Genomic DNA, 18,537 nt, shown 5'->3' on the forward strand with positions numbered 1-18,537 from the left:
ACACACCAACACAGTTGTTAAGAGGGCACAACAATGACTCTTCCCCCTCAGGTGGCTGAAAAGATATGGCATTGGTCCTAAGAATCTCCTAAAGTTCTACAGCAGCATAATTGAGAGCATCTTGACTGGCTACATCACCGCTTGGTATGGCAACTGCTTGGCATCTGACTGCAAGGCGCTACAGAGGGCAGTGCGTATGGCCCAGTACATCACTGGGGCCAAGCTCCCTGCCACCCAGGACCTCTATACCAGGCAGTTTCAGAGGAAGGACCAAAAAATTGAAAAAAGACTCCAGTCACCCAAGTCATAGACTGCTCCCCTTGCTACCGCACGGCAAGTGGTACAGGAGTGCCAAGTCTTGGACCAAAAGGCTCCTTAACAGCTTCTATCTCCAAGCCATAAGACTGCTGAACTATTAATCAAATGGCCACTCGACAATTTACATTGACACCCTCCCATTTGTTTCTACACTGCTGCTACTCACTGTTTATTATCTATGCATAGTCACTTTACCCCTACCTACTTGTACAAATGACCTTGACAAACCAGTATCCCCTGTATATAGCCTCGTTATTGTGTTACTTATTATTTTTTACTTTAGTTATTTAGTAAATATTTTATTAACCAACAATGCAGTTCAAGAAATAAAGTTAACGGCTTGTAAGTAAACATGTCACAGTAAAGTCTACTACACCTGTTGTATTTGGCGCATGTGATGAATAAAGTTTGATTTGATTAACTTTTTGGCCTAAATTAAAAACCAATACAGAGTGAAACCCTCAGAATTTAAGTATTGTTGTGGCAGCATCATGTTACGGGTATGCTCGTCATTGGCAGGGACTGGGGAGTTTGTAACAATCTAAATCAATATGAAAGGAGTAAAGCACATGTAAAAAGGAAAAGGAAAACACCCCGAGACAATTAAACACATTTGAATGCCAAAGACACACCAGAAATGCTTTCCAAGAGGTGCTGAATGTTCCTGAGTGGTCTAGTCTCAAATCAGAGCCAAGGTTTGAATATTGCTGTCCATCAATGATTCCCAACCAAATTTACTGAGCTTGAGCAATTTGAACAAAAACAAAATGGACATTATACTAAGAGTTGTGAAAACTTGGTATATTATTTTTCAAAAAGATTCACAGCTGTAAAAGACTGCCAAAGGTACTTCCACTAAATATTAACTCTGGGTATGAAGACATAAGCAATTAAGAAATATATATATTTTTTTACAGTGCTGTAAAGTAAAAATACTTTAAAGTACTAATTTAGACGTTTTTGGGGGGTTATTTGTACTTTTTTATTTGAAATCTTTTACTCCACTACATTCCTAATGAAAATAGTGTACTTCTTACTCCATACATTTCCCCTCAATCAAAAGTATATTACATTTAGAAAGCTTAGGACAGGAAAATGGTCCAATTCACGCACTAATCAAGAGAACGCCCCTATTCATCCCTACTGCCTCTGATCTGGTGGACTCACTAAACAAACACTTTGTTTGTAAATGATGTCTGAGTGTTGATGTGCCCCTGGCTATCCATAAAAATTTTAAACAAGAAAATCATGCCGTCTGCTTTGCTTAATAATTAAGTATATTTAGAACCAAATACTTTTAGACTTTTACTGGGTGACTTTCACTTTTATTTGAGTCATTTTCTATTAAGGTATCTTTACTTTTAATTAAGTAGGACAATTGGGTACTTTTCCACCACTGGTTTTTGATTTATTTGGACAATTTTCCTCTAACTTTCTTTTACTTTGAAAATGCTGAGTAGGTTGTGTAGAGGAAAAATGCAACGTAATCCCTTTATAGATAGAATTTTAAGGCAGCAAAATGTGAAGACTGGGTAAAGGGTTGGGGCTTTGCACTGTATACTATACCTATTCAAATCCATCTGGTTGGCCAGGCCTAGATTACAGTCGGAAGTAGTAATCAGCTGCAGAAAGCTGAGAGACCCTCTCCTAATCCGACTCAAACTCTCTCCAGACTAGTGCCCACAAAAACACAACATCTCCCATGTGAGCAAGATCATTTTCAGCATGAAACCAATTTGCAGGGTGATAATACTTATTGGAAATGCCTCTGAAAGATAGGGAAAGAGCATTTTATTATGACTGGAGATTTGACCGTGGTGGTTTGAAGACCGCAGAGCGGTTTTAAACAAACAGATGGCTGACAATGAACTTACTGCAACTGTCACTCACTAGAATAATGAGCTAGGGCTATGTCCTGGGGAAGGAGTGAGGTGAAACTGAGAAGACAGATGGAGCATTTGATTACGGAGGACAGAAGAATCTCTGGTCAGTCGTTGGGTAAAGTGTAATGGCGAGGAACGTCAAACTAATCTCAAGGTCAAACTGCCACTACCTGTCTCTAATCGGCCACTCTCAGGCCTGCTGTGGGCCAGCCGGCGTCTGCCTTATATAAACCCTTCAGCTGGGAGTACTGTAGGGCCACAACTACTGTGCCAGGTCAATAGGTAGGGCTGTCAACATTTAAGCGTTAAAATGTTTCAACAAAGTTGGGATACTTAACGTTAAGAAAAACCCCTAACCGAAAAACTTTGTTTCATACCCCCACCCTTAAAATCACAGTGCATTTATCGCAAAACATGTTATGTGTTATAGTCGATAGGCTATAAAAGGACAGTTGTGTAATTCAAATAAAACCAGAGGGAAAGAGGTGAACTTCAGGCAATTTTGGTTAATTTGCAAGGCAAGAAATTGCGAGATGCAGATTACCCCAACCTCTCTCCCCCCCTTGGGCAGGCCTGCCTGCTCGGTCTCTTCGCTAATGATGCAAGTGTGTGTTCAGTCTTGTCTATAGCATGCAGAATATTCTATCCTATTCATGGCACTGATGTCACCGGGAAAAATAGGCATCTTCGGGACAGTCTTGCGAGTACCAGGTAGCCTACTATTTTTTTCCTCATAATAAGAAATTACAGTAGGCTATCGGTAGCCTTTATTGATTACCCTTTTCAGACATAATGGGATGTGGCCCCCTGAAAGTGCCTCGCCTATGCCATGTTTATTTGTCCATTAGGTTAGTTGATGGAAGGCTACACACTATGGATTTTTAAATGCCGACATAACCTTTTGTAATATTTCAGTTTTGGAGAATCTTACACAATTAGTTATTTATAGTAATCCTAGGTGTATAATGGTAAATAATGGCTATGTCTCAGGAAGTATTAAAATTGTTAAGAGGAGTAAAACAAAGTTGTCCACTTGTTCAAAAGTTTGGGGTCACTTAGAAATGTCCTTATTATTGAAAGTAAAGCAAATTGTTTTGTCCATTAAAATAACATCAAATTGATCAGAATTACAGTGTAGACACAATTAACTTTGTAAATGACTATTGTAGCTGGAAACGGCAGATTTTTTATGGAATATCTACATAGGCGTACAGAGACACATTATCAGAAACCATCACTCCTGTGTTCCAATGGCACGTTGTGTTAGCTAATCCAAATGTATCATTTTTAAAAGGCTAATTGATCATTAGAAAACCCTTTTGCAATTATGTTAACACAACTGAAAACTGTTGTTCTGATTGAAGAAGCAATAAAACTGGCCTTCTTTAGACTAGTTGAGTATCTGGAGCATCAGCATTTGTGGGTTCGATAACAGGCTCAAAATGACCAGAAACAAAGACCTTTCTTCTGAAACGCATCAGTCTATTCTTATTCTGAGAAATAAAGGCTATGCCATGCGAGAAATTGCCAAGAAACGGAAAATCTCGTACAACGCTGTGTACTACTCCCTCCACAGAACAGCGCAAACTGGCCCTAACCAGAATAAAAAGAGGAGAGGGAGGCCCCGGTGCACAACTGAGCAAGAGGACAAGTACATTACAGTGTCTAGTTTGAGAAACAGACGCCTCACAAGTCCTCAACTGGCAACTACATTAAATAGTTCCCGCAAAACACCAGTGTCAACATCAACAGTGAAGAGGCGACTCCAGCATGCTGTCATTCTAGGCAGAGTTGCAAAGAAAAAGCCATCTCTGACTGGCCAATATGAAGAAAAGATTAAGATGGGCAAAAGAACACACACTGGACAGAGGCAATATTAACTAGGGAAATTGTGTCACCTCTCTTGCGTCCATTGCACACAGAGTCAGGGTATATGCAACAGTTTGGGCCGCCTGGCTCGTAGCAAACTAATTTCCCAGAATTTTACATAATTATGATATAACATTGAAGGTTGTGCAATGTAACAGCAATATTTAGACTTAGGGTTGCCACCCGTTAGATAAAATACGGAGCGGTTCCGTATTTCACTGAAAGAATAAACGTTTTGTTTTCTAAATTAGTTTCCAGATTTGACCATATTAATGACCAAAGCCTCGTATTTCTGTGTTTATTATATTATAATTAAGTATATGATTTGATATTTAACAGAGCAGTGTGACTGAGCGGTAGGCAGCAGCAGGCTCGTAAGCATTCATTCAAACTTACCTGTGTTTGCCAGCAGCTCAAAGCAATGCCTGAAGCACAGCGCTGTTGATGACTTCAAACCTATCAACTCCTGAGATTAGGCTGGCAATACTAAAGTGCCTATTAGAACATCCAATAGTCAAAAGGTATATGAAATTAAAATGGTATAGAGAGAAATAGTCGACGTGTCATAATTCCAATAATAATTCCAATCTAAAACTTCTTAACTGGGAATATTGAAGAAGTCGGAATATTGAACCACCAGCTTTCATATGTTCTGAGCAAGGAACTTACATGGCACATATTGCACATTTACTTTCTACTCCAACACTGTTTTTGCATTATTTAAACAAAATTGAGCATGTTTCATTATTTATTTGAGACTAAATAGTTTTTATTTATGTATTATATTAAGTTAATGGACTGCACCAGATTTGCCAGTTCTTGCTGTGAGATGTTACCCCACTCTTCCACCAAGGCACCTGCAAGTTCCCGAACATTTCTGGGGGGGAATGGCCCTAGCCCTTACTCTCCGATCCAACAGGTTCCAGACGTGATCAATGGGATTGAGATCCGGGCTCTTCACTGGCCATGGCAGAACACTGACATTCCTGTCTTGCAGGAAATCACGCACAGAATGAGCAGTATGGCTGGTGGCATTGTCATGTTGGAGGGTCATGTCAGGATGAGCCTCCGGGAAGGGTACCACACGAGGGAGGAGGACGTCTTCCCTGTAACGCACAGCGTTCAGATTGCCTGCAATGACAACAAGCTCAGTCCGATGATGCTGTGACACACCGCCCCCAGACCATGACGGACCCTCCACCTCCAAATCGATCCTGCTCCAGAGTACAGGCCTCGGTGTAACGCTCATTCCTTCGGCAATAAACGCAAATCCGACCATCACTCCTGGTGAGACAAAACCGCAACTCGTCAGTGAAGAGCACTTTCTGCCAGTCTGCGTGATCCAGCGACAGTGGGTTTGTGCCCATAGGCGACGTTGTTGCTGGTGATGTCTGGTGACGACCTGCTTTACAACAGGCCTACAATCCCTCATTTCAGCCTCTCTCAGCCTATTGCGGACAGTCTGAGCACTGATGGAGGGATTGTGCGTTCTTATGGTAACTCGGGCAGTTGTTGCCATCCTGTACCTGTCCAGAAGTTGTAATGTTCAGATGTACCGATCCTGTGCAGGTGTTTCATGTGGTCTGCCACTGCGAGGACGATCAGCTGTCCGCCCTGTCTCCCTGTAGCGCCGTCTTAGGGGTCTCACAGAACGGATATTGCAATTTATTGCCCTGGCCACATCTGCAGTCCTCATGCCTCCTTGCAGCATGCCTAAGGTACGTTCACGCAGATGAGCAGGGACGCTGGGCATCTTTCTTTTGGTATTTTTCAGAGTCAGTAGAAAATCGTCTTTAGCGTTCTAAGTTTTCATAACTGTGACCTTAATTGCCTACCGTCTGTAAGCGTCTTAATGACCGTTCCACAATCGCATGTTAATTGTTTATTGAACAAGCACAGGAAACAGTGTTTAAAGCCTTTACAATGAACATCTGTGAAATGATTTGGATTTTTACGAATTATCTTTGAAAGACAGGGTCCTGAAAAAAGGCCGTTACTTTTTTTTGCTGATATATATATATATATATATATATATATATACACATACATACACATACATATATACACACACACACACACTCCCGAGTGGCGCAGCGGTCTAAGGCACTGCATCTCCGTGCAAGAGCCGTCACTACAGTCTCTGGCTCAAATCCAGGCTCTATCACATCCGGATGTGAATGGGAGTCCCATAAGGCGGCGCACAATTGGCCCGGTGTTGTCTGGGTTTTGCTGGGGTAGGCCGTCATTGTAAATAAGAATTTGTTCTTAACTGACTTGCCTAGTTAAATAAAGGTTTAAAAAAATATATACAGTTGAAGTTGGAAGTTTACATAAACTTAGGTTGGAGTCATTAAAACTTGTTTTTCAACAGCTTCACAAATTTCTTGTTAACAAACTATAGTTTTGGCAAGTCGGTTAGGACATCTACTTTGTGGAGGACACAAGTCATTTTTCCAACAACTGTTTACAGATTATTTCACTTATTATTGAGAGCATCATTGACAGCATCCTGTCGCATTGCATCACTGCCTGGTATGGCAATTGCACCATCCACAACCGCAGGGCTTTACAGGTGGTGGTGGGGTCAGCTCAATGCATCGTCGGGGGCACACTGCTTGCTCTCCCGGTCATCTACAGCACCCGCTGACACAGGAAGGCCAAGAAGATCATAAAGGACCTCAGCCACCCGACCAAAGCCGGTTCAACCCCTACCATCTAGAAGGAGGAGACCGTACAGGTGCAACAAAGTTGGGATCGAGAGACCGATAAACAGCTTCCATCGCCAAGCCATTGCACTGTATAAACAGCCTCTGCCCAATACCCTGCCTTGAACATTAGAGACTGCTTTGCCCTAAGTACATAGTCATTGAACACTGTTCACTATAATTATGTTCACATACAGTTTTTCCCACTTTATATGTACAGTTGAAGTCGGAAATTTACATAAACAAGTTTTAATGACTCCAACCTAAGTGTTTCAACAGCTCCACAAATTTCATGTAACAAACTGTAGTTTTGGCAAGTTGGTTAGGACATCTACTTTGTGCATGACACAAATAATATTTAAAAACAATTGTTTACAGACAGATTATTTCACTTATAATCACAATTCCAGTGGGTCAGAAGTTTAAATACACTAAGTTGACTGTGCCTTTAAACAGGTTGCAAAATTCCAGAAAATGATGTAATGGCTTTAGAAGCTTCTGAAAGGCTAATTGACATCATTTGAGTCAATTTGGGGTGTACCTGTGGATGTATTTCAAGGCCTACCTTCAAACTCAGTGCCTCTGCTTGACATCATGGGGAAATCAAAAGAAAACAGCCAAGAAAAAATAAAAAAAATTGTAGACCTCCACATGTCTGGTTCATCCTTGGGAGCAATTTCCAAATACCTGACGGTACCACGTTCATCTGTACAAACAATAATACGCAAGGATAAACACGATGGGACAATGCAGCCGTCATACCGCTCAGGAAGGAGACGCGTTGTCTCCTAGAGATGAACGTACTTGGGTGCGAAAAGTTTGTGAAGATGGAGGAAACGGGTACAAAATAATCTATATCCACAGTAAAATGAGTCCTACCGTGAAGCACTGTCGTGGCAGCATCATGTTGTGGGGGTGCTTTGCTGCAGGAGGGACTGGTGCACTTCACAAAATAGATGGCATCATGAGGCAGGAAAATGATGTGGATATATTGAAGCAACATCTCAAGACATCAGTCAGGAAGTTCAAGGCTTGGTCGCAAATGGGTCTTCCAAATGGACAATGCATACTTCCAAAGTTGTGGCAAAATGGCTTAAGGACAACAAAGTCAAGGTATTGGAGTGGCCATCACAAAGCCCTGACCTCAATCCCATAGAAAATTTGTGGGCAGAACTGAAAAAGCGTGTGTGAGCAAGGAGGCCTACAAACCTGACTCAGTTACACCAGCTCTGTCAGGAGGAATGGGCCAAAATTCACCCAACTTATTGTGGGAAGCTTGTGGAAGGCTACCCGAAATGTTTGACCCACATTAAACAATTTAAAGGCAATGCTACCAAATACTAATCGAGTGTATGTAAACTTCTGACCCACAGGGAATGTGATGAAAGAAATAAAAGCTGAAAGAAATAATTCCCTCTACTATTAATTTGACATTTCACATTCCTAAAATAAAGTAGTGATCCTAACTGACCTAAGACAGGTAATGTTTACTGGAATTAAATGTCAGGAATTGTGATAAACTGAGTTTAAATGTATTTGGCTAAGGTGTGTAAACTTCCGACTTCAACTGTAAGTTCAACTAAGTATTCAAACCTTTTGCTACAAGATTCGAAATTGAGCTCAGGTGCATCCTGTTTCCATTGAGATGTTTCTACAACTTGATTGGAGTCCACCTGTGGTAAGTTCAATTGATTGGACATAGAAAGGCAAACACCTGCCTGGAAGACGCAGCCACGACCCATCTTCAATGCTCCTACTGAACGAAGGACGTTGTTGACCAAGATCGCGATACATGGCCCCATCCATCCTCCCCTCAATACGGTGCAGTCGTCCTGTCCCCTTTGCAGAAAAGCCTCCCCAAAGAATGCTGTTTCCATCTCCATGCTTCACGGTTGGGATGGTGTTCTTGGGGTTGTACTCATCCTTCTTCTTCCTCCAAACACAGCGAGTGGAGTTTAGACCAAAAAGCTCTATTTTTGTCTCATCAGACCACATGACCTTCTTCCATTCCTCCTCTGGATCATCCAGAGGAGCTTGAGCAGGGGGACCTTGCGTGCGCTGCAGGATTTTAATCCATGACGGCGTAGTGTGTTATTAATGGTTTTCTTTGAGACTGTGGTCCCAGCTCTCTTCAGGTCATTGACCAGATCCTGCCGTGTAGTTCTGGGCTGATCCCTCACCTTCCTCATGATCATTGATGCCCCACGAGATGAGATCTTGCATGGAGCCCCAGACCGAGGGTGATTGACCGTCATCTTGAACTTCTTCCATTTTCTAATAATTGCGCCAACAGTTGTTGCCTTCTCACCAAGCTGCTTGCCTATTGTCCTGTAGGCCATCCCAGCATTGTGCAGGTCTACAATTTTATCCCCGATGTCCTTACACAGCTCTCTGGTCTTGGCCATTGTGGAGACGTTGGAGTCTGTTTGATTGAGTGTGTGGACAGGTGTCTTTTATACAGGTAATGAGTGGAGAACAGGAGGGCTTCTTAAAGAAAAACTAACAGGTCTGTGAGAGCCGGAATTCTTACTGGTTGGTAGGTGATCAAATACTTATGTCATGCAATAAAATGCAAATTAATTACTTAAAAATCATACAATGTGATTTTCTGGATTTCCTCTCACAGTTGAAGTGTACCTATGATAAAAATTACAGACCTCTACATGCTTTGTAAGTAGGAAAATCGGCAATGTATCAAATACTTGTTCTCCCCACTGTATATGATAAAACCATCCCAGCTCTGCAGATTTTGCTGCGAAGAAAACCACAAGATTATTTGATAGCTTGTTTTTGGTCTAGGGTTCAGGAATGGCTGAAGAATTGCAACAGAATGACCGATTAATTAGGGCCGATTTCAAGTTATCATAACAATTGGTAATCTGCATTTATGGACACCGATCATGGCCGATTACATTGCACTCCACGAGGAGACTGCGTAGCAGGCTGACTACCTGTTATGCGAGTGCAGCAAGGAGCCAAGGTAAGGTGCTAGCTAGCATTAAATGTATCTTATAAAAAAGCAATCAATCTTAACATAATCACTAGTTACCTACACATGGTTGATGATATTACTAGTTTATCTAGCTTGTCCTGCGTTGCATATAATCGATACGGTGCCTGTTAATTTGTCATTGAATCACAGCCAAACGGGTGATTTAACAAGCGCATTCACGAAACAGGACTGTCGTTGCACCAATGTGTACCTAACTATAAACATCAACGCCTTTCTTAAAACCAATACACAAGTATATATTTTTAAACCTGCATATTTAGTTAATATTGCCTGCTAACATGAATTTCTTTTAACTAGGGAAATTGTGTCACTTCTCTTGCGTTGTGTGCAACAGAGTCAGGGTATATGCAGCAGTTTGGGCCGCCTGGCTCGTTGCGAACTGTGTGAAGACCATTTCTTCCTAACAAAGACAGCCAACTTCGCCAAAACGGGGGATGATTTAACAAAAGCGCATTTGCAAAAAAGCACAATCGTTGCACGAATGTAAACATCAATGCCTTTCTTAAAATCAATACACAGAAGTATATAGATTTTTTTAAACCTGCATATTTAGTTAAAAGAAATTAATGTTAGCAGGCAATATTAAACTAGGGATATTGTGTCACTTCTCTTGCGTTCATTGCACGCAGTCAGGGTATATGCAACAGTTTGGGCCGCCTGGCTCATTGCGAACTAAATTGCCAGAATGTTACGTAATTATGACATAACATTGAAGGTTGTGCAATGTAACAGCAATATTTAGACTTATGGATGCCACCCGTTAGATAAAATACGGAACGGTTCCGTATTTCACTGAAAGAATAAACGTTTTGTTTTCAAAACTCTAGTTTCGGATTTAACCATATTAATGACTTAAGGCTCGTATTTCTGTGTGTTATTATAATTAAGTCTATGATTTGATAGAGCAGTCTGAATGAGCGGTGGTAGGCAGCAGCAGGCTCGTAAGCATTCATTCAAACAGCACTTAACTGCGTTTGCCAGCCGCTCTTCGCAATGCTTCAAGCATTGCGCTGTTTATGACTTCAAGCCTATCAACTCCCGAGATTAGGCTGGCAATACTAAAGTACCCATTAGAACATCCAATAGTCAAAGGTATATGAAATACAAATGGTATAGAGAGAAATAGTCCTATAATAACTACAATCTAAAACTTCTTACCTGGGAATATTGTAAAAGGAACCACCAGCTTTCATATGTTCTCATGTTCTGAGCAAGGAACTTAAACGTTAGCTTTTTTATATGGCACATAGTGTACTTTTACTTCTCCAACACTTATTGTTTTTGCATTATTTAAACCAAATTGACCATGTTTCATTATTTGAGACTAAATAGATTTTTTTTATGTATTATATTAAGTTAAAATAAAAGTGTCCATTGTTCATTCAGTATTGTTGTAATTGTCATTATTACAAATATATTTCAAAGAATAAAATACATATAAAATCTTAAAAAGAAAATCGGCCGATGAATTGGTATCGCCTTTTTTTGGTCCTCCAATAATCGATATCGGAGTTGAAAAATCATAATCGGTCGACCTCTAGTCCAGAGTACAGATATGTCTCTCTCCACCCTCCAGCTCGTCGGGTCTGGTTAAGGGGGTGTTGTTGTGCTGGACTGTTGTCTGGGTCTGTGCTGAGTGTAGTGTAATCACCTGCTGTTCCAGCTGGGTAAACATATCCTTCATTTCAATGAGGGAGTAGTACTCTGTGCTGGGAGGTTGACTTTACGCTTGGGGGTGCTCGTCTGTGGGGTTATATAATGAAGAGGGCTGGTCTGATCCGCTCAGGGTGGGGATATCTTTCTCCAGGGAGAGCTTCTCCTGCTGAGCTAATTCTTTGATTAGGTTAGAGTCCAGCTGAAACTGTTTGGGGTTGCCATGTACAAATACTGTTCCAGACTTATAGAGATTTATATTAGCTGACTCAGAGTCCTCGTTGTCTATTATCCTGAGTTTCCACCCCTCGGTAACACCTCCCCAACAGAGGGGCAGTGTGCCAATATAGCACTGTGCCATGCCAGGAGATGGTCTATGTGGAAGATGAGGTTCCTGATGTTTCCATTTTTATAATAGTCAGCTAAAAGTGTCTTGATTTTCCATAGGAGCTTCATTTTGTGCTCTTTTCGTGTCTTATCATTCTTTACATACACAAGGCACTGTATTTTAATTACCTCTGAACAGCGGGAGGCAGCTTCTAAGGCTTCTCCATTTGGTTGGAGTAGACTGTGCGACTCTAGCCCAACAATGGCAGGAAAGGGCTTTGACACCTCTCACGTCAGTGCTAATTGAAGTTGTATCAAGCTTGGCAGCCTTAATTTAGCATTGAGTCCTTATAAAGTAAAGTATGTATTTTTCTTCTTGGCCTTTGGAAATAAAATAAAGCTTTAGACTAAACATTACTAACTCAGTTCCAGGTTGGATGGTGTTTTCAGGTTTCTGTTGTTTTCCAGAGCCTTTGCTGTATAGTTTTGGAATAATAATCTTTGGTCGTTTTAAACCTTTCAGGTGATTCCGTAATTCCGTCCAAAATCCGGTTGTAGGTTTTGATTAGGAGTGAAGGTTGTGTTGTACAGGGTAGCATCCTGTATATGTCCCTGACGAAAAAAATCAAAGTGTATCTAAATCTACATAATTTATTTTTTTAAACATGCTGAAAAATGCAGGGGCTCATCTGCTCATGACCTCTCCTCTCTTTGGCACCATCTTTGGTGCTCTCCCCCCCGCCTCAGCGAACACTACATAATGTATTTTGTGTCTGTGATGAAAGAAGACATCTTATTCACCTGAGCCCGGATATTGTTTGGTGTTTAGTGAAGAGGATGTTATGTCATAGAAGCAGCACTGAAAGACTAACAGAGTAGAGACATTGGCTTTGGGCCCTGGTCAAAAGGAGTGCATTACATAGGGAATAGGGTGCCATGACAACGCAGGCACTGACCCATTCCTCCCTCCCCCTCTCAGGTCCGTTTAAGGACTGCTACCAGGTGCGCCAGGCGGGCCACAGCACTAGTGGGATGTACCTGCTGAAGGCAGAGAGTAATGAACAGCTGATCCAGGCCTGGTGTGAACACAGCCTAGACAACGGAGGCTGGACCGTGCTACAGAGGAGGAAGGATGGATCAGTCAACTTCTTCAGGAACTGGGAGAACTACAAGGTGGTGTAGCGCAGACGATCACACACTGACACACACCGAGAGAACAAAAGTATCTGCATCCATCGGTACATTTTTAACTACTGAGCCATTGGTGCTAACCCATGGCCTGTAAAGTCTAGCCCTCTCCCTCAAACCTCCAATCAGCTGTGACCTCAGCAGGGACAGGGGGGGCCTGATGTAGGAAGTTCCACGTCCCCCTGATCTTCCCTCTTTTGTTACATAACCAACACCATTCCGCCAACACACTCTGGGCTGCTAACACACTCCATCACTCTGGAGAAAGCCCTGGCCCTGCCAATGTGTGCGTCTGTGTGTGTGTGTGGTGTCTGTGCAGCCCCCATAGTCTTTCTCCCCTGCCACAGCCAGTTAATTCACCTTGACTGGGAAAGCAGAGGCAGAACTTTGACACATTATCGTCTCCAACTGAGATTCAACATGTTCCATTGATTCTGAAGGTTTGGCTTCCTTTAACATGATGTGGCGAGAAATCACATTAGTGGAGTCTACCGTCTGACTAACCATTTCTTTGTCCTCTGAGCGTGACTGTATCTACTGTCTGCAGATAGGTGTGGTTCCTTCTGCTCCTGACTAGAAAAACTGCTGCCGTTTAGGCTAGTTGGTGGATGACCGGAACATTCTAAATGCTTTAGGTGTGAAACTACACAACCACCACACAACTCACAGACCATTAACCATTTACTAGAAAGCCTTGGAACCTGGAAAGCATATATAATATAACCTGCTGTGTGTTTCTCCCCCTACAGAAAGGCTTTGGGAACATAGACGGTGAATACTGGCTGGGTCTGGAGAACATCTTTAACCTGGGAAAGCAGGGGGACTACAAGCTGCTGGTAGAGCTGGAGGACTGGGTGGGGAAGAAGGTGTATGCTGAGTACAGCAGCTTCCGCCTGGAGCCTGAGAGTGAGGGCTACCGCCTGAGACTGGGCACCTACCAGGGAAACGCTGGAGACTCCCTCAGCAGCCACAATGGGAAAATGTTCACCACGCTGGACAGGGACAAGGACGCTTTCTCAGGTAAAACAAGGGAAAAACAGTGTACGCTAGAATACGAGTACAAAACTAGTACACCAACACACTGCTATGCTACAGTTTCCCAAGCACTGTTGCTCAAGCTTCTTTGTACTGTGGTCCATCTCTGTAACATATCAGCTCAAGTGACAACTACCACTAGAATATTCTGTCCCACTAAGCCCTTTTCTCCTCCTCTCCCATCGCTAGGTAACTGTGCCCACTTCCATAAGGGGGGTTGGTGGTACAACGCCTGTGGTCAGACCAACCTGAATGGAGTGTGGTACAGCGGAGGGGTTTACCGCAGTAAGTTCCAGGATGGAATCTTCTGGGCTGAGTACGGAGGAGGATCGTACTCCCTCAAGTCTGTCCGCATAATGATACGACCTATCGACTGAGCCTGGAACAGTCTCCACCCCACTATCTATGCCATGACCTTTGTCCCATCGTAATCCCTACCCTCCCACCCCGTGACGTCTCAAATTCTCCACCAAGCTACCCATCATCTTCACATTCTTTTCCTTTCTTACATTTTTAAGCGGAGCAGAGAAGCTGTTTTCAACTGTCGAGGCCCAAATCCCAAATCAAACTGCTCCATGGAAACCCTGGTTCTTCTTCAGCCTCTCTGAAGGGAAGATGACACAGCATTCTGCTATTGTTTCAGCTGTGCTTCTATTGAGTCCTCTCTAGCATGGCCAGACAGCCATTTGATAGTGCTGTGAAAGACAGCAGTGGACAGACAAAGTATGAACTCTAACACAGAGCTAGCTGCCACGGCCTTCTACAACAGTCACTATGTTATACTCTGTATGGTCCTCCACCATGTCACACTTCAATACGCTATGAAGGTGGTTACATTAGGAATATCAGATGCTTATTTCACAAATGTTGACTGGAAAATAAATGGTTCATTTTGCCATTTTATTTTGCTCGTCTCTAGCTGGGTCTGTTGCTAGTGAATGCCTTTCTTCACAGCGTACTAAAGATTTAATAAGAAGTTCCTTATGATGTCATTAGTTAAAACCGTTCCACAGTCAAAAGGTTTAACTCTCTCCCCCCCTCTCTTGCTTTGTTTGGGCTTGTTGTTTCGGGGTTCCCACAGAGAGGCAACGGATTGTAACAATGTGCTTTGTGATGTGGAAACAGCCCAGCTCGCTTTGGTATGTAAATATATTTGGTTTTATTTGCGAGAGTTAATTTAAGACGTACGATTCTGCTGAAGCCAAATGTTTCCTCCATGGTCTCTCCCTTCTGTTATTTATCAACGTATTTATAATGAGTATAGTCAGTCAGGCCCTGCTCAAGTTTGCCCTGGTATGGCCTTTGTTTATTCCAGTAAAAAAAATTCAAACACCCATCAGTACAGACAAACGTCAAGTTGACGGAGGTACATACCTGCCACGCTCTGCCATCACTTTCCATGTAGTTAAATACTAAATAAAACAGTTTCTAAATACCCTCTGTTCTCACCAAGCCTCACCTGGTCTGTCTCTCCTTCAACCACGCCATGGCAAACAGTCAATAACATCCAGGACATTGAGTGAACATGGTGTACAGTCAGTCAAACTAGTAAGTCTGCTCGGTCACAGCTGGCATTTACATTATACGTTTGATTACAGAGCTGTAAGGAACAGAGAAGTAGTAAAAATGGAGGATGATGAGTCTATGGAGGAGTTCATAATGAAAGAATGCAGCCGTGGAGAGTAGAGGAGGTGACGTGAGGGGGAGAGAGTAGAGGAGGTGACGTGAGGGGGAGAGAGTAGAGGAGGTGACGTGAGGGGGAGAGAGTAGAGGAGGTGACGTGAGGGGGAGAGAGTAGAGGAGGTGACGTAAGGGGGAGAGAGTAGAGGAGGTGACGTGAGGGGGAGAGAGTAGAGGAGGTGACGTGAGGGGGAGAGAGTAGAGGAGGTGACGTGAGGGGGAGAGAGTAGAGGAGGTGACGTGAGGGGGAGAGAGTAGAGGAGGTGACGTGAGGGGGAGAGAGTAGAGGAGGTGACGTGAGGGGGAGAGAGTAGAGGAGGTGACGTGAGGGGGAGAGAGTAGAGGAGGTGAAGTGAGGGGAGAGAGAAGAGGATAGGAAAGCTTTTCTAAAGACAAGGAGAGGAGGAACAATGAAAAACACATTTCTGTAGTTCTACATCTGCATTGCTTGCTGTTTGGGATTTTTGGCTGGGTCTCTGTATAGCACTGACATCTGCTAATGTAAAAAGGGCTTTAAATACATTTGATAGATTGTAGTTCAGAGAGAGAGCAAAAGAGAGCTGGTAGTCAGGGCTACAAAGACGTAAAAATGGAGGGAGAGAAAGAGAAAACAGGGAAAGATGATACTGAAGTAGAGGGGAAACGAAAGTTTAACAGAAAGATCACCATAGCGAGGGCATGAACATAGCGGCTAGATGGAAAATAAAAAGGACACGGACACAGAAGAGAGAAGGGTAAGGGGGGTGAAAAAAACACAGGATTAAGGAGAGCGACATTCGTTCCATGTAAAATGCAAGATTTTCAGTTGTACAAAGACAGTTTTACAGTTGAAGTTGGAAGTTTACATACACTTAGGTTGGAGTCATTAAAACTCGTTTTTCAACCACTCCACAAATTTCTTGTTAACAAACTATAGTTTTGGCAAGTCGGTTAGGACATCTACTTTGTGCATGACACAAGTCAATTTTCCAGCAATTGTTTACAGACAGATTATTTCACTTATAATTCACTGTATCACAATTCCAGTGGGTCAGAAGTTTAAATACACTAAGTTGACTGTGCCTGTTTATCAGTTTACTCCAATTGGGGGATCGGTGGTAGGGTTTGCGGGGAATAATAATAAAGGTATACTCTTTAAAAAAAGTATGTATGTCTATGTAGGTATGTGCATGTATATATGTGTATATGTATGCATACGTGAATGGATATATATATTTACCCCAAAAAATATGGGGGATTGGAAATGATGCAGACAATTACATTGGAAGCAACATTCTTTACGCAATATTAAGCTGATCCACCCCCCAAAGAAAAGAAAAAAAATAATAATAAAAAAATAAATAATAATAATAATAATAAAAAATAAAAAGTTGACTGTGCCTTTAAACAGCTTGGAAAATTCCAGAAAATTATGCCATGGCTTTAGAAGCTTCTGATAGGCTAATTGACATAATTTGAGTCAATTGGAGGTGTACCTGTGGACGTATTTCAAGGCCTACCTTCAAACTCAGTGCCTCTGCTTGACATCATGGGAAAATCTAAAGAAATCAGCCAAAAAGTGTAGAACAACACAAGTCTGGTTCATCATTGGGAGCAATTTCTAAAACGCCTGAAGGTACCACATTCATCTGTACAAACAGTAGTACGCAAGTATAAAAGTATAAACACCATGGGACCACGCAGCCGTCATACCGCTCAGGAAGGAGACGCGTTCTGTCTCCTAGAGATGAACGTACTTCGGTGCGAAAAGTACAAATCAATCCCAGAAGAACAGCAAAGGACCCTGTGAAGATGCTGGAGGAAAGAGGTACAACATTTTTAAAAATTTGACTGGAGGGGTTTTTGTAAGGTACAGTAGCTACCTCAAATGAGAACAGCCTCTTGTTAACAGAGCAAGCTTGTTTGCCTGTTAGTACCATGAGTATTACACATCTCTGGTTTGCACACACTCATATGAACAAACCTCTACTTTACTGCCTGTTTAGGAGAAAAATCACAGGTGGACAAAGAGCTCTCATAGGATCAGGATTCCACTGAAGAACACAGAAACACGCACACAAACACACACTTTTCACTAATCTGTCTTTTGACTATTCAGATCAGCTGATTTGAAAATATCTGATAGATAAAAAAATAAAGTGGAAAAAAAGATCCAAATTTTGCTGCCTGTGTGAACGCAGCCTATGATAACAATCAGAGAGGGAAGTCAATCAATCACTGCACACACGCACACACACACTTTAGGATATGGTTGCTTCTATGCCAGCACTGTGCCTCCCTCGCTCTCTCATCCTCTGCCTCAGTTTCTTTCTCTAACGACGTCGTAGATTTATGGCAGTAGAGAATGATCGAGTATTAATGTGTTTCAGATCTGCTGTACAACACACAGAGCAGCATTTTCCCCCCAGTCTGCCAGAGAGCTCAGCCCAGCACCCTACACAACTTTCACACAAAACCTAAAATATAGATCTGTACTCTGAAACACATGTGCCTGTGCACACACACTTTGTGTTTTAGCTCTCTGTTTTATTACTTTCCTCTCTTCTCTAAAGCCTCTGACAGGGATGCTGGCCAGGCTATAAAGAGAAACATAATGCAATGTGCTCAGAAATGACACCAGCATGACTGGATCTCTCTCCACACACACACAGTGTGAAGATACATGCAAATATATAATGCTGTGAAACAGAATGCACCAATCTGACTTGTCTTTACAGAGCTGAGAAACCCCTAGAGAGAGAGAGTGTGTGTGTGAGAGAGAGAGAGAGACCTGCCTTTCACATTCATCCTGTATGAACCACAACAGGAACCAAAAACATGAGTGAAGTCTGGTTTTACTAGCTTTAATAAAATAGGAAACCTTGAA

The 18,537-nt window shown here is 42.3% G+C and overlaps 2 protein-coding genes across 4 annotated transcripts in view; one reads left to right on the forward strand and one right to left on the reverse strand.

Annotated features, from left to right (window-relative positions):
- Positions 1–15,743, forward strand: part of angptl1a (angiopoietin-like 1a) — a 40,228-nt gene extending 24,485 nt beyond the window's left edge. The window contains exons 5-7 of the mRNA XM_055861053.1: positions 12,748–12,941; positions 13,706–13,976; positions 14,181–15,743. Of these exons, the coding sequence (XP_055717028.1) occupies positions 12,748–12,941; positions 13,706–13,976; positions 14,181–14,368 (653 nt within the window). The 3' untranslated portion in view covers positions 14,369–15,743. The remainder of the gene's footprint in view (positions 1–12,747; positions 12,942–13,705; positions 13,977–14,180) is intronic.
- ralgps2 (Ral GEF with PH domain and SH3 binding motif 2) overlaps positions 1–18,537 on the reverse strand; it is a 152,976-nt gene that overhangs the window by 42,615 nt on the left and 91,824 nt on the right. The gene's annotated exons all lie outside the window — the stretch shown is intronic.

Source organism: Salvelinus fontinalis, chromosome 14, assembly GCF_029448725.1.
Source record: "Salvelinus fontinalis isolate EN_2023a chromosome 14, ASM2944872v1, whole genome shotgun sequence".
In the NCBI taxonomy this organism is placed as follows: Eukaryota; Metazoa; Chordata; class Actinopteri; order Salmoniformes; family Salmonidae; genus Salvelinus; species Salvelinus fontinalis.